Below are 25009 nucleotides of genomic sequence, written 5' to 3' on the forward strand. Positions count from 1 at the left end.
CCAAAGTCTGCCCTCCGGAAGTCCATGGTTGTGGTTTTGCTGCCCCCCCTCCTTACTTCACCAAGAAGCGAGAATTCTACCATTTCATGGTCACTAAGCCCAAGATGGCCTCCGACCACCACATCTCCCACCAGTCCTTCTCTGTTTGTAAACAGCAGGTTGAGCGAGGCACCTCCCCTGGTAGGCTCACTTACCAGCTGTGTCAGGAAGTTGTCTTCCGCACACTCCAGGAACCTCCTAGACTGCTTCCTCTCTGCCGTGTTGTATTTCCAGCAGACGTCTGGGAAGTTGAAGTCCCCCACGAGAACAAGGGCTAGCGATTGTAAGACTTCTGCCAGCTGCTTGTAGAACGCTGTATCCGCCCCTTCATCCTGGTTGGGTGGTCTATAACAGACTCCCAGCAGGATATCTGCCTCGGTGGCCTTCCCCCTCATCCTTACCCATAAACACTCAACCGTACCATCATCACAGTCGTTGAGCTCTAGACAATCAAAACACTCCCTAACATACAGGGCCACCCCACCACCTCTCCTTCCTCACCTGTCCCTTCTGAAGAGTCTATAGCCATCCATTGCAGCACTCCAATCATGAGAGTCACCCCACCATGTTTCTGTGATGGCGACTAAGTCGTATCTCTCCTGCTGCACAATGGCTTCCAGCTCCTCCTGTTTGCTGCCCATGCTGCGTGCATTGGTGTAGATGCACTTGAGCTGGGCTACCGATTTCACCCCCAGCATCGGCATGCCACCCCTAGGCTCATCTCTAGTGAGCCTGGTTTTATCCCCTTCCCCCTTCAAACCTAGTTTAAAGCCCTCTCAATGAGCCCTGCCAATTCATGAGCCATGATCCTTTTCCCCCTGTGAGATAGTTGGACTCCATCTGTCACCAGCAGGCCCGGTGCCGTGTAATCCTCCCCATGATCAAAAAAGCCAAAATTCCTCCGATGGCACCAGCCCCTGAGCCACGTGTTGATCAGGTGTGTTTTTCTGTTCCTTTCAGTATTCTTCCCTGCCACTGCAGGGATTGCGGAAAACACTACCTGTGCTCCCGATCCTTCAACCAGTCGCCCCAGTGCCCTGAAGTCCCTTTTGATCACTGCCAGCCTGTATAACCAACAGCGGGTAGTAGTCGGAAGGCCGTACCAGACCAGGGAGCTTCCTAGTGATGTCTCTGACCCGGGCCCCAGGGAGGCAGCAGACCTCCCTGTGGGATGGGGCCAGTTGGCATATTGGGCCCTATATTTTGATTAGATCTGTTTATCTAATCAAAAAAGATTGATGGCGACTTGATTACTGTGCTTCTTTGTGGTAAGAAAATACTGCTTAATAAAGGCTCTTTACTCAAATGGAGGAAGACAGAAAAAAGCCATTTTCAAATTGTCTTTTTTTTAAAAAAAATAGAGTGAGGCTAATTAACTATTAGAACAAATTACCAGAAAATAGTGGAGCCTCTGTGACATCTTTGAAACGTGCATGGTATTTTTTTATTTTTTTTGCAAACATAAACTACTGAGCTCAATATGGGGTAAGACCTCTGTAAACAGGTACAGAAGATTAAATTACACGGTCTAATGATCCCTCTGGTTTGAAGGCTACAAAAAGATTCATAATGCTCGAGTTTCACAACTGGTGCTACCCACCAGTGAAAAAGGTTTGCTGCCGGCCTTAGCTGTTTAAAACACATTGTTCCCTTGGTGTGCTGAGTATATAAGTTCTGCAATGTATCAACACATGATTCATACTAGCGTCTCCTTAGCAACAAACACAGGCTTAAGCATTAAGTCTTCCTAAAATGGCTGCCTTAAACCTTAAGTGAGTCAAGACACTACAGACAGATAAGAGACTAACTGATTATGCCTTCAACAAATTTATCTTTTGCTGATTAGTAAGTCCAAACATTTTTGCCAGCAGAACCAAACTCAGGAAATGCAGTAGCTTTTAGGCGGTCTGCTAAGGACCCCTCCCCAGTGCCAATATCCTTCGCTGACATAGCTAATAATTTCTTGGGATGCATCTCATTTGAATAGCTTCATTTACTTGTATATACATGACAGAGATCTCCAAATTCATTCCCTCAGCTTGAACCTCTTGCTGCAGCAGTAGCGATTCTCTTCAGTATTGCCCTGACAGTAACAAATAAAAAAACCCAGAAGTCCAAAGGCCAGCTACATTAACAACTAACTTGTATACATCTATCATGTACAATTGCACTGCCTCAGGCCAACAAGCAAATTTAACTAGGTGAGTAAGTGTCCCACAGAAGTACCACCTTCCACATTATTTCAGACTTGCCAGCTGCCAAAAGGTAGAAAAAATTGGGTTGTTTGCTTCTATTTCCCTAACGTGACTTCTCAGCATGGGAATGGAGCATCCAGACCGGACTCTTCCTCATAGCTAAACTCTGTCTCATAACATACCCATTAGGAGGTAGGATAAAGCAGTTAGGTCTCGCTCCTTTTGTCTATATGAAGGGTTTCACCAAAACTGGGTAGGTTGTTATCAAGATAGTAAGAACAGGATATTACCAGATGAATACTGCATTGCGGTTCAAAAATAGGAAGGAAAAGTGAGTGAGACTTGGCAAGAACAAGAAGAATGGGTTATGAAATTAAAAATAAAAAAGATACCCTAAGAACACTTTTCTTTGAATTCTCTTTATCTATTCTTTCAGGTGCCCTCAACTACTGCATATCCCTGAACTCCTACGTGCACAGTCATCTTATTTTCCACAGTCTCTGGGTCAGGAATTAGCTCTGCTATGACTCTAAGAAACACCAAATACCACTTTGGGACTCTACATAAAAATATGGATTTAATATTAAAGCACTTCAGAGAGAAATTATAATCCAGCACACTGTGCACAAATAAAATAATTTTATAAGTTATATTCTATTATCATAGCTTAGAGTATCCAAGAAGAAACATTGCTAGAGAAGTAAAATTAAATAGTTTATCTTTTGGAAGGAATAAGGTTACATTTTTAGCATTCATATTTTAATGCAAGATATAGTATTTCCTATTGTTTCACCTGTCTGAAAATAAGAAGCAAGAACTCCACAATTTAACTTCATCTTATGAAACTAAACGCCAAAACAAACCAAAACTAAGCTACTGCTTCCTAGTAAGTTAAGGAACACATAATTGGAGTTTCCTGGATTCTCCTTTCATACAGAACACCCTTTTAAACATGATGGTGTATCTCTCAAGTGACTACTCCTGAAGAAATATTTCTCAATAAATAGATAATAAAAATAAATCAGGGATCAAAATTAATTTAAGAGCTTTAAGCTAGGAGGATATTGAGTTTACGACTAGAATTTGATGGATGATAACTTATCTGTAGCGTGAACATTACACATTTTTAATGCCCTTGTCAAAAGTATAAAGTCTATTGCTAAAAGAAAGTTAGCAATGCATTAACATGTACCAAAGTCAATTCAAAAATCACATGAAAAACAAAAGAAATTCTCTGCATTATTTCCTCCCTTGACTGTCTAGTTCCTGTTACTCAATTCAGTCAACAGAAGGTTGACATGATCACACCATCATAGTGACTCAATTCCTCCAAAACAGTCAAGGGAGTTTTAAAAAAATTAGACACCTAAGTAACTTATTATTCTAAAAATGTTGGATAAATTTAAATTTTCATTATTTTCTTGAAAGACAAGGCAGTCTTAGATTTTTCTTCTCATTACTACAGGTTCATCAATCACCTGCTTACATGAAGAAAACAAATCTGAAAGAGCAGCTTTATTCCCCCCCTTATGGGAAACGTGTAAGAGAATTACACAAGGAAGCCAAGACACTTCACAAAACCTTAAATCCCAGTACCATTAGTCATTTATGCATGCATCACAAGGTGACTGCGTAATGGTAAGGGCATAACTGAACACAATTTATTTGACATGGATAAAAAGTATTTAAAAGTATTTGAAAAATTATTTGAAGTGCTAAAAACAACATGCAGAGACAGATGGAGAAAGACATACGGAAATATTCACACAGACCTGCTTTGCCTTTTTTTTTTTCTTGTTCAGAAGCTAGTCTGGACAACATGATTCATTTCATTCTGACAGTATCAGCCATAATGTAACTACTAGTTTAAAGAAGAATAATAGTGGACAAACCCAAACATATTTTAGAGCTGACAAGAAATTATTTTAATTTATAATTAACTCCAACTTTTAAATAACTTCTCAAAAACAGCTGATGTCTAAATTCATATTCTAGTGACTGAATATTTCATTCTTCCACAGATGAATTTAACACACTAAAATATCAGCCATGGCATATCTATTCCCCTTGATAATCTTGTTATATTAATTGATAGACATGGATTTGGTTTTCTTAATTTATTGAAAAGACATAGCAAATCACATTGATATAACTAAGTTACAACTGAAAAAATTTAATCCCAAAATATGGTCAGATTATTTTCTTGAAACAGGTTTGATAAAAAACAAAATTATTTTCTGAGTCCAATTCTGTGGAAATTCAAACAAACAGAAACCTATTCCCTTACTTCTAGGTCCAAAGGCTAGAAAAGGATAGCAAGGCAGTCTTTTGTTACCCAGCATATATACAACATGCTCTGTTTTTTTGGAAACACAGCAGAAGATAGCCTGTTGCCCTTCAAAAATATATCCTATAGATAGTATTAGGAGTAAAACAATGCAAACACTAGATCTGTATTTCTGCCTTATGGAGCTGGTTCTTTGGGAAAACCTGAGACACTTCTAAACAAAACAGATTTATTTTATATGTATAGAATGTTCATATGTACAGACATGCATACTCCTTTTTTCTTCAGTGTCAAAGGCTCTCATTGGAGCTTTCTTTTATCCTTTCAAAAAAAGATCTAAAGGCATATACAACTAAATCTAGATGAGCAAACTAAGTAATCCATGGTGCGATTGTCTAAACTGTTCCTTTTGTATTTTATGATCACTGCCTGAAATCACAGCCTTCATCCTGCAATAGATTTTATGTATATGCCTAAATTAACTACTGTAAAAGACATACATGAGTAAAGTTAACCATGTCCCTCAACCTTGCAGGATTAGCACAGATCTCTAATTCTGCAATCCATATTTAGACAGAACAAATAAGGGCCTTAAGCTGCAGCAAGAAAGATCTAGCATTAAAGGGTAGTGAAACACTAGAGCAAATGGAAAAGAGCATGTAAGAAAAGTCTCCCTACGGGGAGTTTTTTTAAGAACAAATTAGGCAAATACCTGGCAAGAATGACATTTATAGTCAAACCTACCTTGCAAAGAGAACACAGATTAAAAACCTCCAAAGATCACTTCAAACTTAATTTTTCTGGATTCTGTGGTAAACTGTAAAGTCAAATAACAAACCAATTCAAAAACAAGTCTCCCAAAATTCCAGATGCATTTGTTAACTGTTAAAAAAAAAAAAAAAAGGCTAAAGTCCAAAACCTACTCTTCCTGCACACTGAGACTGGGATCAGCTAAAAGAGATCACCATCCAAACAGTCACTGTCACTAAGCAACACCAGAACACTACTTATTGCTATCATGGTTGAGTATGTTTGTTTTGAAATACTAGAGGAAAAGATAAAATCTAAAAAATGAGCAAGTAAAGCCATTGTTCAATAATCTACCCATTGTAAAACCAGGCAAAAATTTATATGACCCTAAAAAGGGACAATATAATGCAATCCTAAATTCTATTCTACTTTACTACTATGCAATATATCAACATCTAATATGCACTGCATATTGATTTATTCATAGATTTTAAACAGAAGCTGAGTAAATTCGCCACAAAAGTTCTAAGCTGATACCTTAATAAGGATATCTCTCAGTTGCAGTAGTGTTCAGAGGCCTGCATTCTAGTATTTTATTTAGAAGTCACTTAAGTCCCTGTATAAGAGTGAATGTTATAGATCTATTTACCTACAAAGTTTTATAAAACTTCATTTAGTCTTATTAGCAAGTTACAGAAGAAGGAGAGCGTCCCTCTAATATCTGAAAGGAGATCATATCAAAGAATAAACAGAGATTATACTGCATGGAGGGAGAGAAAGGGTACTTCGATATCAGAACAAGCAGCTTGAACCCGACGTGCTGGGAAACAGAAACCCAATGAACTGTCCAAAGAGAACTGTGTAACTAAACAAATTTAAGGATAGTCTAGAAACTGACTCTGGATTCTGAACATGAAACCTATCTAACATAAAGAGAAAAGCACAACCTGGAAGCTGTGCATTAGAACACCTTCCTATCCATAATCCCAACAGTATCAAGATGTACTGTTATGTTATTCTGATAAAGTTACTTCTTCCCTAATCAAAAAAAACATCTTTAAACCATTTCACACCAAGAAAGAACATTCTTGATGTGCCACTAGTCATGCTGTACTTTGCTTCAGTATTTTGGGCTACTTTGATGTTTTACTTGTATTCAGATTCTGAATGGAGCTCAGAATAGAGTGCAGACCCAACTTCCAAGCCATAAATTCACCCCTGTGGGTGCTGTTTTCAAAGGTAAGAAACGTTTGCCTTTCTGTATCTGCAGGTTGTATCTCAGGTTTTCCTTATATTTAGGCAGTCTCCGGGCTGAAATAGATACAGTAGTTTAATAAACACTGCTTATCAAGTGTTTTACTTCAGCAGGCTCACCTGGATATTTTCTTTGCTGTAGACTGCCCCTAGCAGCACGTGACAGTGATACACAATTTTGGACAAACATATATCCACAGGAACATAGCAATTGAAAAAGCTAAACGAATTTGTCTTATCTAAGTTTAGGACTTCTTTTTAAGACAGACAGAACCAATTTAATTCTGGCAACACCATTCAGAAAACCGTGTTTTTAACTCAGGTCAACTTAGAGCCCACTTCTTTAACAGATGCTGTGCTGCTTCTCTTGTATCCTTTGACAACACTAAATATTGTTTCTGAAGTTACCTGGTCACAGTTTCTCATCAGAAAGCCTCTCAACACTAAAGGATTGGTATCTCCCCCCATCAACTCCAGTCAGGTGAACGTCTGTTCTAATTGGGAGAGGTAAATCTGAAAGGTCATTAAGTCTTTGCCGAATTCCTCAGAACATCAGGAGTAAGACCTATTAAAACAGCTTTATTTAACATTTACTCTTAAAAATAATATGACTGTAAGCAGGCATAATATGAACATACATTTGGCACTTGAGTGGGAGGAGCTGAAGACTATCTTCAGTTACACTTCACGTGACTTGCAGTAAGATCAGCGGCCCTGTATGGCTGTAACCAAATATTGAATCTGCTCTTCAACCTCTAACAATGGAAATGAACCCATAGGGATGTACATCCTCGTTTTGCTTATGTTGCAAAACAGTGACACCCACTGGCAGCAACAGTTTAAATACTTAATTGTTGCAATTAGGATCTACTTGATAAGAGTTGCTAAGAAGTTTCTCTTGAGAAAAATTCATCATAGTAACAACCATACAGACTTACCTGTTGAGTCAGCACTACTGTCTGAGTTTTCAGAAACTGCAATACTAATAGCATCTGGAGTAACTGCAACGCAACCCTCCGGAGGAAGATTCACTGTGTACATTCTCCTTGGAGACAGAATTGTATTGTCACTACCTACAAAACAGAAAAAACAAAGTGTCTGGCTATTGATCTCAGTATAGATTTTTTCAAATGTTTTCCCAACTACAGCAATGATAGTAAGTGGTCTCAAAAATCCTTATAGAGAAAAAGGAAGTGAGAGAAAGTCAGGTGTGGAACACTGAAATTATCCTACGACCAACAAAATTGCACCGAATTCGGTAGCAGCTACAAATAAACAAATACTCCACAGGTTAGTTCTTTCCATCAGAAACACTTTTTTTTCCTTGCATCAGACAACTCTTCTGTCTTAACTTCAGAAGAAGCTTCCACTTAGAGTGATTTTTAGGAGACACTCTGTACATTTTTCCCCATTCAGCATGAGCAGATGCTATTTCTTTAAGAACTTTTTCATAAAAGATGGATGGAGAGATACAAGCTGATTACGAAGTGATGGAAACAATAGAAAAAGAATCACAGAACTGTGGTTTGTCCATTTGTCGACCTTTTAAACATAGCATATGCTGTTCTGAAGGTCACAAAGATAAAGGGAGTTTGAAAGCCACACTTGACTAAGCCTCAGCAGTGCCTGCCCAAGAGAGCTTATCTCCTCATCCTTTCTCTGCTTCTTTCTGGGGGGCTGGGGGGGAAGAGTGCTAAGGGCCAGCTTTCTAACTATTTCATTGTACAGGAAACTATTTGTGATGATGGCAGTAGACTGTTGTTGCAGGATTTCTTTCCCCTTTAAAAGGTATTTGAAAATACATGCAAGAGTGGCAGTATAAACTTTTCATTTGCTCACCAAACAAGAAGTAACTCTGTAGGAATGACAGAGACTCACCTCTGCTCCAATTACATGAAACCAGTCCAAATAGCACACTATTTTTTTTTTTTCTCAGTAGTGACAATAGTAGAGATCAACCACAGGGAGACAAAAGCCTTTCCAGAAGGCCAGGATGTTCAGGGTGTCTCCAGGTGCTACAATATAATTTTTGATGGTTCAGTGTGTTCTTTTTACACTCAGCCAGCTCCATAAGCCAGTACATACACAGCACTAGCCTTCCCTTCTTGGGGGCAATTTGCCCCTTTAAAACACACAGACAGAACTGTTAAAATAAAATATCTAATAAAAAGTAAAAACATCTTTGGCAGGCGGACACAATTAACTTCTTTACGCCCCAAACTTGCTAGAAGATCCCAGATGATCCGAGTCTATTACCAAGCTGCAGCTATGCTTGGACTAATACCTAAACATTTAAAACACAGTTGTGTCTGATAGATCCCTAACAAGAATTATTTCTATGTTTCTAATATAGATCACTATATATATATACACACCGCTATATATATACACCACTACCAGAGAGTAGTGGTCAATGGCTTAATGTCCAGATGGAGGTTGGTGACAAGTGGCATCCTGCAGGGGTCCGTACCGGGACCGGTACTGTTTAATATGATTCTATGATCCGAGAGGAATTTCCGAGAGGAAATGGCCTCAAGTTGCGCCAGGGGAGGTTTAGATTGGATGTAAGGAAAAATTTCTTTACTGAAAGAGTGGTGAAACATTGGAACAGGCTGCCCAGGGAAGTGGTGGAGTCCCCATCCCTGGAGGTATTTAAAAGATGAGTAGATGCGGCACTTAGGGACATGGTTTAGTGGGTGGTGGTGTTGGGTCGACGGTTGGACTTGATGATCTTAGAGGTCTTTTCCAACCTCAATGATTCTATGATTCTATGATTCTATATCTTCACCAATGACATAGACAGTGGGATTGAGTGCACCCTCAGCAAGTTTGCAGATGACACCAAGCTGAGTGGTGCGGTCGACACGCCAGAGGGATGGGATGCCATCCAGAGGGACCTGGACAAGCTCGAGAAGTGGGCCTGTGTGAACCTCATGAGGTTTAACAAGGCCAAGTGCAGGGTCCTGCACCTGGGTCGGGGCAACCCCTGGTATCAATACAGGCTGGGGGATGAAGGGATTGAGAGCAGCCCTGCCGAGAAGGACTTGGGGGTACTGGTGGGTGAAAAGCTGGACATGACCCAGCAATGTGCGCTTGCAGCCCAGAAGGCCAACCGCATCCTGGGCTGCATCAAAAGAAGCGTGGCCAGCAGGTCGAGGGAGGGGATTCTGCCCCTCTGCTCTGCTCTGGTGAGACCCCACCTGGAGTCCTGTGTCCAGCTCTGGAGCCCTCAGCATAAGAAAGACAGGGACCTGTTGGAGCATGTTCAGAGGAGGGCCATGAAAATGATCAGGGGGATGGAACACCTCTCCTCTGAAGAAAGGCTGAGAGAGTTGGGGTTGTTCAGCCTAGAGAAGAGAAGGCTTCGAGGAGACCTTATTGCAGCCTTTCAGTACTTAAGGGGGGCTTATAGAAAAGATGGCAGCAAACTTTTGAGCAGGGCCTGTTGTGACAGGACAAGGGGGAATGGCTTTAAACTAAAGGGGGGTAGATTGAGACTAGATGTAAGGAAGAAATTTTTTATGCTGAGGGTGGTGAAGCATTGGCACAGGTTGCCCAGAGAGGTGGTGGATGTCCCATCCCTGGAAACATTCAAGGTCAGGTTGGGCGGGGCTCTGAGCAACCTGGTCTAGTTGAAGATGTCCCTGCCCACGGCAGGGGGGTTGGACTAGATGACCTTTAAAAGGTCCCTTCCAACCTAAACTATTCTATGATTCTATATGTAATTTAACTATAGACATTGTATGCAAATACGTAATTTAACTATACACTGACTTTTTTCAGATAACACACTTCGAAGAGTTCAGCATGACTGATCATCTTAGATATTATGATAAAGTACATTTCAGAACATTCAAGGCACTTTTGAAAAGCTGCATCTCAGTTGTTTTCATCATCAGGATGTAATAATTTTGTTTTTAGAACACATTAGAAAGTTACTGTTTTCCCTTGAACAAGCCAGAAAATTTCAAACTGATATTGATGATGCTTACTTTAAAGGGTAATAAAGGAAAAGAAATAAATAATTCAGAAAGATGAAGAGCAATTATGTGATTTGGATAAAGATCCACTAAAAATTAATTTGGAATAATTCTTCAACAGATCCTTTCTATGAAGATGATGCCAAATCCCTGAACTGCCAGTACTTGCATTGATTGCTGCCCCCACCCCCCAGGTTGTTTAATGATGAAGTGCTAATTGGTGATAGTTTTAAATGTAGAAGTGTTTCTTGAGTTACTCCTTTCTGAACAATTTCAAGTTTCCCCTTTTTTTCCCTTTATATTTAGGTTTTGTAGAACAAAGATGACGATGAAAACATTAAACTCAATTTGCAGCAGTCCTGACTAACTCAAACCCTTTAATCATAAAAGGAGTAGATATATTGGGATATTAACTTCCCAGGACAAAACAGTTACTCATGACAGAATTTGGGGGACTATCGCTAACACCTATCTTACAAAGAAGAACAGTAATAACTTATACTATGTAAATGAGTGATGACTCAAAACTATTTTAAGTCGACCTGTTTAAATAGGAGTCCCCAAATTACATATTTATTCACCCCATATGCATTTTCAAGTAGTTTACAAACCATAAATCAAGCATTAGTCTTTGCTAATCCTGTGCAAGTATGTAAAACCAAACTATTACCATTTCATTAAAAAAAGTATACACACAACTATATAATCTCAGTGTATCAACAAATCTCCCAGTCTCAAACCATTAAGTCTGGATTTTTCCAGCCTGGGGCCATAGTCTCCTTGGACTAAGAAGAGATGGGTTGTTTATGAAGTCATAAACATTGCTGCAAAGCAAATAGCTAAGCTTATAAAAATGTGACATTAAAAGGGTTTTTTGACTAACAAAAGTAATCAGATACTGAAGATATTCAAGAATGCTCTTCTTTCTACTAGTTAAAAGTTATGAATCCCATTTCTGAAGTTTTGGTTGGGGGGGGGGGGGAGGGAGGCATCTAAAGGATGTTTACAAAACCAAAAGAAGAACAAGCATTACTCAAAGGCAAACTAAGAATACAGAATAAATATTTTGAATCTAGTTGTCTCCTATTCATGTTCTTCTCCACAACATTCCCCACAGGAAGAGCTCCTTTGCATGTAAATCAACCTTGTGCACAGAGTAGGGAAGTGCATCTAAACTATGCCATCCGTATACAATGGTTTCTCTCTGCTGCTCCTTCCTTCTCACTCTTTGCCTATGCCAGTGGGGGTTCTCCATGGGCTGCAGTCCTTCAGGAACACTTGCTCAACCACAGAGGACCTCCTCCTCCTCCTCTGACCCTGGTGTTCCCACTGTTGTTTGTCACTCCTTTTAGTTCCCTCTTCTCTCAGGAGTGTTGTTCTCTCCTTTCTTAAATGCGTTTCCTCCAAGGCGCCACCACCTTGGCTGCTGGGCTCAGCCGTGCCCTGCAGTGGGTCAGTTGGAGCTGGCTGGAACCAGCTGTGTCCGGCATGGGGCAGCCCCAGCCTCTCCTCACAGAGGCCACCCTGCAGTGACCGCTGCCAGCGCCTGGGCACCTGCACCCAGTACAGTTTCACAATCTTACACAGAAATTTTGTCTTTCCCATGAATTGCTTCCCTGCAACTCAGAAAGCCTTGGTAACCTACTGCTGTGTTCCCATAGGGCAGGACTCACAGAGCAAATAGAGGACCCAAGTCCAGAGGTCAGCTAGAACATCTTGCAGCCTCCCGCAAACAACTGTCAAGTTAGCCCAATCTGACCAAGACTGTGATCTTTTCCACAAAATTATCCCTTGGAAACACCCGGCTATCACTTCTCCAAATAGAAGAAAAGAGTTCATCCCCAAAAAGAGGTCTTTACAGAAAAGCACAGGAAGAGAGGGATTGATGCTGGATCAAATCCAAGGTCTGACTAGTTCAGTGCCATACCTTCTACAAAAGTCGTTATTCTTACTAAGCACTTACTGTGTGGTGTTACAGTAGATATGATCTGGACAAAAATAAGGCTTGAAGAAGGTCTGTTATCTCCTTTAAAAAGTTTGTATTAAAATATGTTTTTACTTGTTACGTAAGCTAGAATATGACCACGTTCTAGCTATTCCTCATTTTTATTACATAAGTGAGATTGAGACTACAACCCAAAAACTATGACAATCCCCAATGCACATATACAACTCCTCTTTATCTCTACACAATATAGATGCACTATCACTTTCCCCTTCATTGACTAGCAAGACAAGCATCTTTAAAGACAGTGCATATGCAAATCCTGGGCAAGAGTTTTGTCTCCTCAAAAACACCTTCATAAACTGAAGCATAGCAAAGGTTATATCAGTGACTAACTGTAGACAGTTAGTCTACAGTTAATATACACACCTTGAGGGTCCTCCTGAGCTATGGTACCGAAAAATAGGTACTTTTCCAGTTGATCAATGTAAAGACATCAAATTGTTCTTCATCAGCATGAACATTATAAAACAAACCTGGTGATCCTAAACACACCCCCATCCCCCAATGTATACACATTTTTGTTCAGATGAAATCCAAAGCTACAGTGACTTTAGTCCGTCATGGTTTCATGACATGATGTCATGGTGACACCTCATGTCACCTCAGTGGACATGAGGTGTTATATTGTGTACAGTCATCCTCTGTTCACAGGTTGACTTTCACAGGATTGTTTTCCAGTCTCAAGTCAACACACACACACTAGAGTGCTTTCCACAAAGGCAGAACCTTTTAGCTCAAGTAGTCTTCTGTGCAATCAGAAAGTACAAACCTTTTCCTTAGAGTGCTGCAGAATTCCTGCTGCTTGACCTCAGCCTTCAGCAGGACTCTCTCCCTCAATACTAGATAATTCACACTGGGTAGAGAGGAAAAATGATTATGATAATAAGCAACCCAGCAAAGAACGGACAGTCACTTACTGCTGGTCACTTGTTTTACTCAAATGATAATCATCACACAATAATGGAAGTGTGCTACTTTGCTGGGTGATTGGAGTAGTTGATGAATTATTTCTGTACAAATTCACTCCTGCAGGTAGGAACTTGCCTCTCACAGAATTATGGAACTCCCTTTAAGGAGAGCTAATAAATATAGTTTACTATTACAGTCTAATTCCTTTAGCTTGTTTTAACACCTCTAGTGCCAAATCTTACTAATTTAACTAATAGAAAAATTTCTCTCATCTGCAAATATTAGTGTCCAATCCATCCCCCCTCATTATCTGTACTTCATTGGAACAAACAAGGAGAGTCACTCAAGCCAGTTTTTGGCTGAAGATATACTCCTTCCAAAGATTATTCATCTCTTTCTAAATAAAAAAGTTTACTGAATGTCTTTTGGACATCTAATTATCTCATGTTACGTTATCTGCTACTGTCACATATTTTATTGGTACCAATACCTGTAACAGAATACTGAAAAAGTAGTTTCTTCTGCAGAGTTCACTTCAGCTTTAAAATTTTGAAGATGTCTGCTATCTGTTTTGAATGATAAATTTCCCTGCTTGCCAGGTAAAACTTCAAAGTGTATAGCTCTATTCCAAATTGCACAGTTACATAGATTCAAACAACAATTTAATGAAAGAAAAAAAACAGATAATTAAACAGATACATATCGTCCTCTGGCTCAGAAAATCCTCAAGCAGCAAACTGTTGGAGAACATCGTAGGGAAGTAGTACAATATGCTCATTTTATTTCAGTACTCTTTTTGGCAATATTACTGGTCACTACATACTAGTGTAGACAGCAGTACTGAATTTTTTGGATTAACCTTAATTTCTGCTACTTTACTCAGCTATCTTTAAACAGAAAGAGTCCACTATCCTTTGATGTTCAAGAAATAGCATGTTTTCACCGCATTCCCAGATTTTTTTTGTAGAAGCCTAGCCATGTTACAGAAGACTGCTCCCGATTCTTAGGGTGTATACTATTTGTGTCTGGTAACATGTTGTCACTCAAGTCAGTTCATTCCAACCTCCCTCCTGACACTTCACATCACCAGAAGTGCTTCACTTAATTAAAAAAAAAGTCTAGATTACAGAGGTTGTTCCCTCTTCTCAAATAATGGAAATTACTATAATGTAAGTGAAGTCTGTAGTTATGGGAGTCTTTCCTAAGCATCCTTTTTGTGACCTGGTGACTCAGTATACTTGATTAGATAAATAAAACTAGGTCTTTGAGGTTTATTTTTGAATGAAAATTCCTTTTTCTACCCATAGCCCGTGGCTCCTTGGCCTGTAATGACTTGTGCCAGTTATCACACTGATGGAAAGCCACCAAGATGGATGAGCACAAGTAGTTTCTCTTTCATCCCACCTTTTCCACATGTAAGAAATAAGACTAGCATATGACAATCTCTGCTGGGTCCTCATGACCATCAGGCTTCTTAGGAGCTCAGATGAGTACAAGATTTCACTAGGTAAATCCCTAGGGAGCTAACACTTGCCTAGGGCTTAGCACAGATGAAGGGTCTGGAACCAGCTCCTACAGCAGCTCCCCTCCCAGCTCTCTCCCCTGTGGAGAGCATGCAAATTGAAGAGAATGGAAAAGGAAAAGGGTAGCTGATGGCCAGCCTTACAGTTTGTCCTTTCCAACATACTAAGATAATGACTAGATTTTCAGTGAAGCCAGATACAATCATTCAGTGGTACCCATGAGTTTGGTGGGATGGATTCCCAACCCTTTTCAAATAAGCACATTGTAATATTTTTTGAAAGAAGGGTCTACTTAATATTTGACAAGCTACATTTCAGCCTTCCTGTTCAAGCATAAGTATGATGAGAAGGGAGGGGGAATGGAAAGAGGAATAATGACAGCATCCAAATGAATGATGATCCATGCACTCATCTTGCATTAAATGACTCAAATACTTCTACAAATATTGCCAACTTAGTTACCTTTTTGTTAAGCCCTCTGCACTTTGGAAAAGCTGTCTACTTTGGATTTTATTTATTCCGGTTTTAAATTCTGTTTTGTGTTTTAAATTAACTTTCAATTTTATTAAAATCTACTGTACTAAGGTTCAAACACCTGTCACAGGTTATCTTAACACTTCCTTATTCATATTCGTCATCCAACTGAGAAGCATGTAACTACAGTTTTGTTACCCAGCAGCGCTGAGATCTTCTGTAACTCCTAAAACTGCTGTTAGGGTTTATTTGCAATGAAGGGCAATCAAAGCCCCCTTCTCGAGGGCTTTAGAATAGGGTGGGGCTTTTTTGTGGCAATTATTTGCCCAGAATTATTTTTCAAAGTTGCCTCGTTATCTACTCTGCAGGCTTAGTGAAGTCTTTCCCATACAATAGCATTTTCCCCACACTGTCTTAGGATTTCTCTCATTCTAATGGCTAGTAGTTTATATCCACCAACACATTTGCACTTCTTACACTTCTTATAGCTATGTATTTATTTCAATGTAGATTGCAGCTTCTTTAGTATAAAATTAACATTCTCTTCCACTGAATACTAGGCCTTATCATATTCTCATATGTATTAACAGCAGGAATCCAATTTCTTTCTTAAGAGCTGAAACAGGTGTAAGATGACCTAAAAACAAATACAAAGTTTTTTTTTCCTATTTTAAACATAGGTCATTATATACCTATATAAAGGAAAAAACAAACAAACCAACCACCATTTTCTCTTGCTTTTCGTTCCTTACAAGCATTTTTTTTTGTGGTTAGTAAAAATTACATCACCATCTAAGTTTGGTTTAAAACACGCTTTTAAACTGTCCTGTTTTCTGATAATATTTCCAGTGGAATAATTGCAAAAGTTATCTATGAAAGTGACATAGTCAAACTTGGAATTTACAGACCTCATTACATCAGTAAAGTTTTGAGGGAAGAGAGGAGGTTTGATGCTCAGAAGACTAGAGCATTAAAAGAAAAACAACTTGCGAAAATGTTCGGAAGTACTTCCTCATTATTGTCTTTTCCTTCAACTTGATGGAACCCAAAAACTTCAGAAGGAAATTGAGGTCAATAAAGATACACCCATTTTACAAGGCTCAAAGTTGGGATGGGAAATTCATAAAAAACAAGGAACAAGAGAGCTCAAATTTATTTCCCTCACCACCTATCACACGTACACTAACTCTTAGATTTTTTTTTTTTTTTAAGACACCTAGAAAGGCTGTATTATAGCCCATTTTATTGGAGACAGGACTTATCATTATAACTCATCCTTAGTTTCATTAAATCAGAAGTGGCAGACATTCTTTGTCACAGAGAAAAAAACCCAGATTAAAAAAAAGTAGAAATCTTTCTTCCTCTTGTTCTCACTCATTGTCTGAGGAAGAATTTTTACCTATGATGCTTTAAATCATCTACATTCCCCTATTTTTATTTATTAAATATTTATTAGTTATTATTAGTTATTTATTTAACTTAAAAGCTTCAGTGTCTCATATATGTCCTGGCATATGATTATAGTCAATATTTTGATTAGATGACTAAGAATTCTACTGTATAAACAGGAGAATAAAGCTATTTTAAAAATGTTAAGTTAGTACTCAGCCCAATTATTTCTCTAGTGCTGCAGATCTTATTTGTCCAACACACTTTTCAAAAGCCACATACATCCCTGTCAATCAATATATTTTTTTAAAATAAATGCAACAACACTGAATCTAAAAGGCCATGCCTAAGTTGCAATTAGTTAATTACCCTCACTGATTAAGTGATTATATCATTACTGGGACTTACCTGAAACTAGACCAGGAAATAAACAGATGTGCTCATCAGAATAAAAGTAAACAAAGTTTAAAGTTCTAAACACTCCCCCTCCCCCCAACACACATTTTTTTATTCCATAATTGGAAGTCATCAGTAACAGTCCATTCCTGTTTGTGTACAAAAAATATTGCAACCACAGAAGCACAAAAAATTACGGAAAATCATTTGCCCTGTTCAGTACCAAGTTCACATTATAAGCATTTCCTCTTCTCAAATAATGGTTAGAGGGTACAGTGGGTAGGAAAGACAAGTAGGAAGTAAGCATACGTAACAGCAGAAAACGTGAAATTTGACCCTGAATAACTACGATTTTGACAGTGGCAGCTTAAAGTAATGAACTCCCCAGTGTACACGGGAGCAGGGGAGGCATTTCACACAACCTGTTTTGTCATCAATACATTAAAAATAATTTCAAACAGGGAGACAAGGTGGACAGTGAGAACACTAACACACACAATTACTATGCTACAGTTAGAGTCACCTCAGGACTGTCTATCAGCCCTTCTCTAGATGAAACAAGTCCATTTTATCGAGTTCTTACACAACCCATTTTTCTGCTTCCTTTCTCAAGATAATTAGTTTTCCTGCAGCTGGCTACATTTAGGTTTAGAGCTTGTTTACACTTACAGCTAAAGCTGGCATTTTCTACTCCAATTAGGCAACTGCTACATACTATTAGACAAGCTACTTGTTAAATTGCTTTCAGTTGTCACAGAAGCCAGCAGATTTCTCTATGACAGCTAAGCTGTTTGAAACGAAGAATAGAGGAGAGAGGGGAGAAGAATGAGTGAATGTATATACATAAGAACACTGGAAAAGGAAAGAATCTGCTAACCAGCAGCAAAAAGAAAAAAAAAAAAAAGGCATTGCTACAGGAACCGGAGACTGAACTACAAGGCTAGACTTGTATCTCTAACTACAGAAGTTAGAGATATTATACATGCAGCCCACTCAGTCTGAACAGAGACAGGTTTTTTTTGTTTGTGTTTTGTTTTTTTTTGTTTCGTTCCACCCCCCCTCCTCCCCCAAACCCCACATCTCTATATTCCCCCCAAGCATATAGCTACCAGCTTGTAAATCTGGTTGGGCACCATTTCTACCATAGTCACCAGAGGTTGGTGTCTTCAGTCAAATACTCACTTCTGGTTATATCTGTCCCATTTTCACAGTATAATGCCACTGTAATATTGCATGTAATGAGAGAATTTTTAAACCCTTGAGAGAAGAACATAAGAATGTGTGACAACACTTTGTTGTATAATAATCTCCATTGCTCTTTAGCTTATTCACAATAGACAGCTCTTCAGAGTAATTAACTAAAATGAAGTCTCTAAAGCTGTTTACTGCATTGGGTACTGCTAGAGTTTAGTTTCTCAAGCATATGCACTTCATCAATTTCATCTACTAAAAGCCAGGGCTGCCCATGCATATTTTTTAGACAAATTTTGTCTTCTAGGCATTTCCGTCACAAATTTAAGTTTTCTATAATAGAATGGCTGCAGGAAGATGGGATTAGGATGAGTAAGGACACAGTCCAGATGTCCCAGCGATGATTTCTTAAACACAGTATACTGTGAGCATTAATAATTTCAATGGAAAAAGTAAGGAGAACACACAAAAAAAAAAATCCCACAGCTGTACTGAATTTCAACAGGAATTCCTTATACAGGATAACAATGCTGGGATATTTCACAGTTGATAGACATTCACATTTTTATTTAATGAATATGGAGTAAATTGCATTTTGTCTATTTATATAGCACAATATAGATTCCTTTTCTTAAAAAAAACCCTAAAACTTAGGAGTAATAATAGCTTAGTATTTTTCTTCATTACCTCTTAAATAAATGAAGGAGACAAAAATGATCAAATAGGTTGTCTCCACAAGATCTAACACTCTGCCTAGGCTCTCTGCATTTCAATTTCCTTTTTCAGAATCAGGGAAAACACAAAAACCAAAAGTGGAACAGCATGCTTTATACAAAAAAATTGAATATGATACATTTAGCTTGTATACAGTTATCCTTCTTCAGCAACTCTTAAATTTTAATTTTTATAAGGAAGGTGCTAAACAGCTATCAGTAAATCCCAAGTCCTTTAAAAAGTGGTTATAATTCTGACCAAGAAAAAGGCCTCAGACTAAGGAGGCCATTAAAAAAGTCAGTTCTACAATTAGCAAGTTTCTAGTCAGAAGCATGCATGTCTACTTTGACTATATACTATAAAGGTATTAAAAATAATTAGTGAGGTTTTAAAGTATCAACAAAAGTAAAGAAATCACAGAACTGCAGACCTCAAGAGAAACATTCTCCATTAAATTAGTGCTTGTTGCAAGTAGATCCTGCCCTAACAAGGGTCAGAAACAAACAAAACCAATCCTCAGAAAAATTTAGTCAAAGGCCATATCCAAGCAAGTCATTCATACTTAGAAATGCTTTCTCAGTCTTTTGCCACTTTTTTTTTTGCGGTACAGCAAGTTTTTAAGCATTTATAATACTGCACTTGGAAGCATATTTGCAAGCTTAGGGAAAAAGAAATTAAGTCCTCTTATTTGTAGTTTTCTATTTGCTCTCTTTAATACTTTGCCTGCCAAGAAGGCTCAGGTTTACTACATGTATGCGTAACTTCTAAATGGTTTAAGGTAATAAAGCTGGTTATCTAGATCCTCTTTAATTTTATGTTGAAGCAAGAAAAAACTCCTTTCTTACATCTTCTGAAATTAAGAACTATAGCTCTTGCAATGGAAGAATCAGGTTTCTCAATGGGAGAAATGTTTAGAAAGCCTTATCTAATTGTCCTGGGGAGGGGGGTACCCCTATTTTGGTTACATCCATTTTCTGAGTATTTTGGTAGAAGGGGGGGGGGGGGGGGGGGGGGGAATCTGATTTAGGACAACCAGAATCCCAAGGGAAGGTACGTCTTAGTATGCCCTCAAATGGAAATTTTGGTCACAGGCAGGTCGTTGGCTTTGTTGGGGTTTTTTTAAGTCACTTTAAAAAAAAATATTTTTTCAAGAGATAAAATATAAGCAACTACCCTCCTTCTTTGGGGTTCAGAAGAAGCGTGGCACCTCCATGTGTTTTCTCCATCCCTAACAGAACTACAACCTTCCTAAAGAAAATGCAAATACCATTCAGAAGATTACTCTGTAGTCACAAAGGACAGCATCCCTTAATTTTTCTTCCATTTCCAGTTATTCTGGGTTTTATAGTAAGCTTTAGTTCCAGAACTGTGTGGGGAGCTTTACGGGACAACACTTTCTGATACTAAATTACTAATCTTCCAAAATTAAATGAGAACCAGTCATTAATATGGGTCTTGATCTTCTATATACTTAAGCATCTCAACTTCAACTTGATCTCAAAAGAGGCATATAAATGCAAATATTTACAGGATATAAAAGTATGATCTTAAAATTTTATGGGCATAAGTCCCTGTTATGCTTCAAGATGCAGACATTTAAGGCAATGCTGCAAACTGCATTCCAATAATATAAGAATCTAGGGGGGGTTAGGTTGTGCATATCAGTAATGGTATTTTCACAATTTGAAAATAACTGTTAAAGGCAAGTATAACATTGTGATGAGTTTTGTAGTAAAAACTGTTATTTAATGCTAGAAAATACTTAGACTTTAAGTCAGCTTCTCTTTAAAGAAATCCTCGATTTCTTATTGACACTAAATTAAATTTTTCAGTAGATTTTGTAGGACTGAAATAATAATTTCCAAACTAGGAAGGAGTTTGTATCTACACAAAAAAAAAATCCCTCTCATTTTCTATTGTCCATCTTAGATTACTGCTACTTAAATGATCAGCTGATTCGTAGGCATGCCCATAACCTTTGGTCTACAAGAAAAGTTACTTAAAATAGTATATGATAAAAAAACCAACAATGACTATGTTTTTCCTTTTCCAAGGCCACACATTATAGCTCCAAATCTAATAGCCTATCACTAAACATGTACTTTCAGTGTCCAATGCCATAAAAATCACAACATGTAAATGACTATTCATACAAGAGCTCCTTAAATTTAAATGAAATCACAACCAGAGAAGAATGGTGAAGTTATCTTTTGGTTTCACAGATGGGTAACTGATTTCTCTTTTTCCTGAGTTTATCACCGCAAGCCTCTTTGAGGCTTTTTTTTTTTTTAAGTACACATTTGTAGAATATCAATCAAGGCAGAACCCTTTCTGTACTACCATAGCATTTGCTTTCCTCCAACAGAAAACAAGCTCAGTTAGTTTGCTGTTAATTTCAAGAACAGCCTTAGTTGCTTTGCTGTGAAAATCATAAATACGGAACTGTTGTTTTTGCTCCATGTTCCCTTTCCCATGAGCTACATTTTACCTGTATTAGGATTCTGGATCAAAAGCTTTTGTTTCATTAACTTGAAGAACATTGTATTAGGAATCAGGTATAAACAATCAGAGGAGTTATACATCACAAGGTCAACTAAATTCTCCCCCTCACCTCCCACTTCAGTGGGAGTTTGGGCAGGCCCTAATTTATAAGGAATGGTATAGACTCACTACAAATGAAGGCGTTTTTAGCTTAAGAAATTACTCCATAGTCATGCTTATTTAGCACGTCTTCATCATAGAGCCAATAAACAGCCTGTTACCTATTTCAAAAGGACAATTGTTTCCCAATGCTATCAAGTATCATTTCATAGAATAAGCTTAATGCTTTTTCAGCCTTTTGAAAATGTGCCTCTCATTACTGACTACACAAAAGAAGTACTAGAAGTACTGATCTAGAAAAACAAAATGGGTGTCAAACAAATGGAACTGCAACAAGTTGAGATTTCCAGGTGATCTGTCACAGTAATGGGATGCAATTCAGGACAACAGCCACAGAATCCTTCAAAAGCAAATTCTACCACAGACACATGTAAGAAAGCCCTATAGCCAACCTGTTACTAGCCATCCTTGTTACAGATTGGGGGGTGGCTTTCTTTTTTTAAAATTAAAAAAAACCCAAAAACTCCCAGTAACACAGATTTCTACAGTAATTATGTTGGAAAGGACTTTTGGAGGTCATTAGCCCAAACCCCATTAAAATTTTAGATCAAGTTTTCTAGTACACTGTTCAGTTTTCAGCTCCTCCAAGGATGGAGATACCAAAACTCTCTCTGGACAGCCCATTCCCAATGTTTGATCATCTCCAAGGTGGAATTCCCTCCCCCATCTAGTTGGAATTACTCTTGCCACAACTTGTTTGTTGCCCCTTCTCCCGTTGCTGAGCACCTCCAAAAAGTGCGCGGCTCAGTCTTCTCTATACTCCTCCTTCCCATTTGGTAGTTGAAGTAATGAGATTTCCTCTTAACCTTCTTTTCTTATGACTTAAACTCAATTCTCGCAGTCTCTCCTTATACATAAGGTCATCTGGCTCTCTGGCCATTACGGTGCCCTCCATTGGACTCACTCTACTGTGTCACTACCTTTCTTTTACTAAGGACCCCACTGGTCACAGTACTTCCAGTGTGGACTCACAAATGCTGCTCCAGTGTGGTCTCAAAAAAAACAATCACTTCCTTCAAACTGCTGGCTACATTGCTAATACAGCACAGTATGTCATCAGCCACCTTTGTGGCAAGGATGCAATGCTGACTCATGTTCAACTGGGCATGCACCAGAACCCCTAGGTCCTTTTCTGTGGAGCTGCTTCCAGCCAGGTTACCCCCAGCCTGTATTGTTGGTTATTCCATGTCAGACACAGGACTCTGCACTCCAGTATTAATCCCTAAGGTACACCACTAGCACATGGCCTATCTATCAAACTTTGTACTGCTGATTACCATCCTTTGACCCTGACAGTCTATCTGACCATTCATTTACCCAGTTGATATCTCACCTTCTTGGCTATAAGAATACTACAGGAGACTACACTGAAGGCCCTGCAAAATAAATTAAAGAACATGCACTGTGACCTACCTATCTACAAGCCAGTCATGTCATCATAGAAGGCAACTGGGTTGCACAGCCTGCCTTTGGTAAATCAAGATTTACTGTTCCCAATTCCCTTTTTGTCCTTCACGTGCTTTGAAAGAGCTTCCAGGATTTACTCTGTAACATGTTCACAGTTCTCCAGACCCTCCTTCTTGCCCTTCTTGAAAGTGGGTATGATGATTGCCTTTTCCAGTCACCAAAGAACCTCCCAATTGCGATGACTTCTCAAAGAGGATAGAAACCAGCCTCACAATGACATCAGCCAGCACGCCTGGATGCACAACATCTTGTCCTACTGACATGCAATTGCACAACTGGCTTAACTACTCCCCATTTATCATCATCTACTGTGGGTAATGCTTCACTCCCATAGACTGGGAGGCCTGAGGACAAATCTTACCAGAAAAAACAGGCAAAAAAGGCACTAAGTACCTCAGCCTTTTACTTGTCTTCTATCGCTAGTCCCTTGCGCATTGAGCAGTGGGCCCACATTTTCTTTAGCCTTCCAGTTGTTGCCCCCACCCCTTCTTGTTTCTTCCCACATCCCTCATGAGTTTCAACTCCAGCTGAGCTTTGGCCTTCCTAACTCCATCCCAGCACACTCAGGCAACATCTCTATATTTCTCTTGGGTAGCTAGTACCTGCTTCCATCTCCTCTGTACTTCCTTTTTGTGTTGTAAGGGCCCAGAGCTCCGTCTTAGGAGCTTAGCTGCCTGCACTTACGGGCAGCTCTCTGATAGGACACAGCTGTTGAGCCAGATTGTTGTGAAGAAAGAGCTACTTATGAAAGACCTGTAAGAAGCCACCTCAGCAGGGGCTGCCCTCACATCACTCAGGAGCTGCTTTTTAAGCTGAGGTTTCTAAGCAGCTCCAAGCCTCAGCTAGATTGCAGCCATGCCTGTGCCTGGGCACATACCCCAGTTGATGCACACCCTGACTTGACAGACTTTACATACTGGCTTGACCTCAGACCTGCCTTGTGTCACTGGATTGTTGGTTGAACCTGGTTACTGTTACCGGACATGCTCTGCTCTCCTTTTTCAGGTACTGTGGGACTGCTTCCACAGTGATGACAGCTCCTGTGCCTGCCTCGTCCCAGCTAGCCTTCCCTCACCTTCCCCTTGCTGCTCCCTGACACATCTGAGCTCAGTCAGGCATCCTGCCACACTTGCTCAGTTTTCTGCATGTCAAAATGAGCCATTCTTGTGCTTTGAGAAGGTTATTCTTGAAGATCAACCAGCTCTCCAGAGCTCCCTTGCAATTCAGACCAGCCTTCCATTTGATCCTACCAAGCAGGCCCCCAAACAAGACAAACATCTGTTCTTCTGTAGTACAGGGTTCTAATCCTACTACTCATTTTGCTCACTTCTTTCAGGACTTTAGTCTCCTGCCCCGGACCACATCCACAATCAGTTCTTCCTTGTTTGTGAGTAACAGGTCTAGCTGAGTACCTCCCCTAGAGAAAGCTTTTTATACTCTCAGGAAACATGCCTTTTTATTTCAAGTCAGTTTAACAACCTCTTTCAGTTATGGCAAAATTTGGTTTTAGATGAGCTACAATACAAAGCAATTCACACTTCTTCTACGCTTATGCATAGAGCCTTTTACCCACAAGTAATCCCACAGCTACCTCATTTTGCAACTCCTTCATCTCTCGGCATAGCATCCACATTCTACAACCCATTTGAAAAAGGTCTTTTACTTACCTGTCAAAATATTCACTTTCATTGCACAAACACACACAAAATAATGCTCTTTAGCAGGGTACTAAGTGCCTGAATTGATATTTGCCTTCTGTTGGGTTTACGTTC

The 25009-nt window shown here is 39.2% G+C and overlaps 1 protein-coding gene across 3 annotated transcripts in view; it reads right to left on the reverse strand.

Annotated features, from left to right (window-relative positions):
* The window catches only part of ERICH1 (glutamate rich 1), a 103036-nt gene that overhangs the window by 61109 nt on the left and 16918 nt on the right, over positions 1–25009 (reverse strand). For all 3 annotated transcript variants that reach the window (XR_012994857.1, XR_012994856.1, XM_076332873.1), the window contains exon 3: positions 7464–7598. Coding sequence is in view for 1 of the 3 variants with exons in the window: in XM_076332873.1 (XP_076188988.1) it covers positions 7464–7598 (135 nt within the window). In the remaining 2 variants the exon portion in view is untranslated. The remainder of the gene's footprint in view (positions 1–7463; positions 7599–25009) is intronic.

The sequence above is a fragment of the Aptenodytes patagonicus genome, chromosome 3 (assembly GCF_965638725.1).
Source record: "Aptenodytes patagonicus chromosome 3, bAptPat1.pri.cur, whole genome shotgun sequence".
NCBI classification, from domain to species: Eukaryota; Metazoa; Chordata; class Aves; order Sphenisciformes; family Spheniscidae; genus Aptenodytes; species Aptenodytes patagonicus.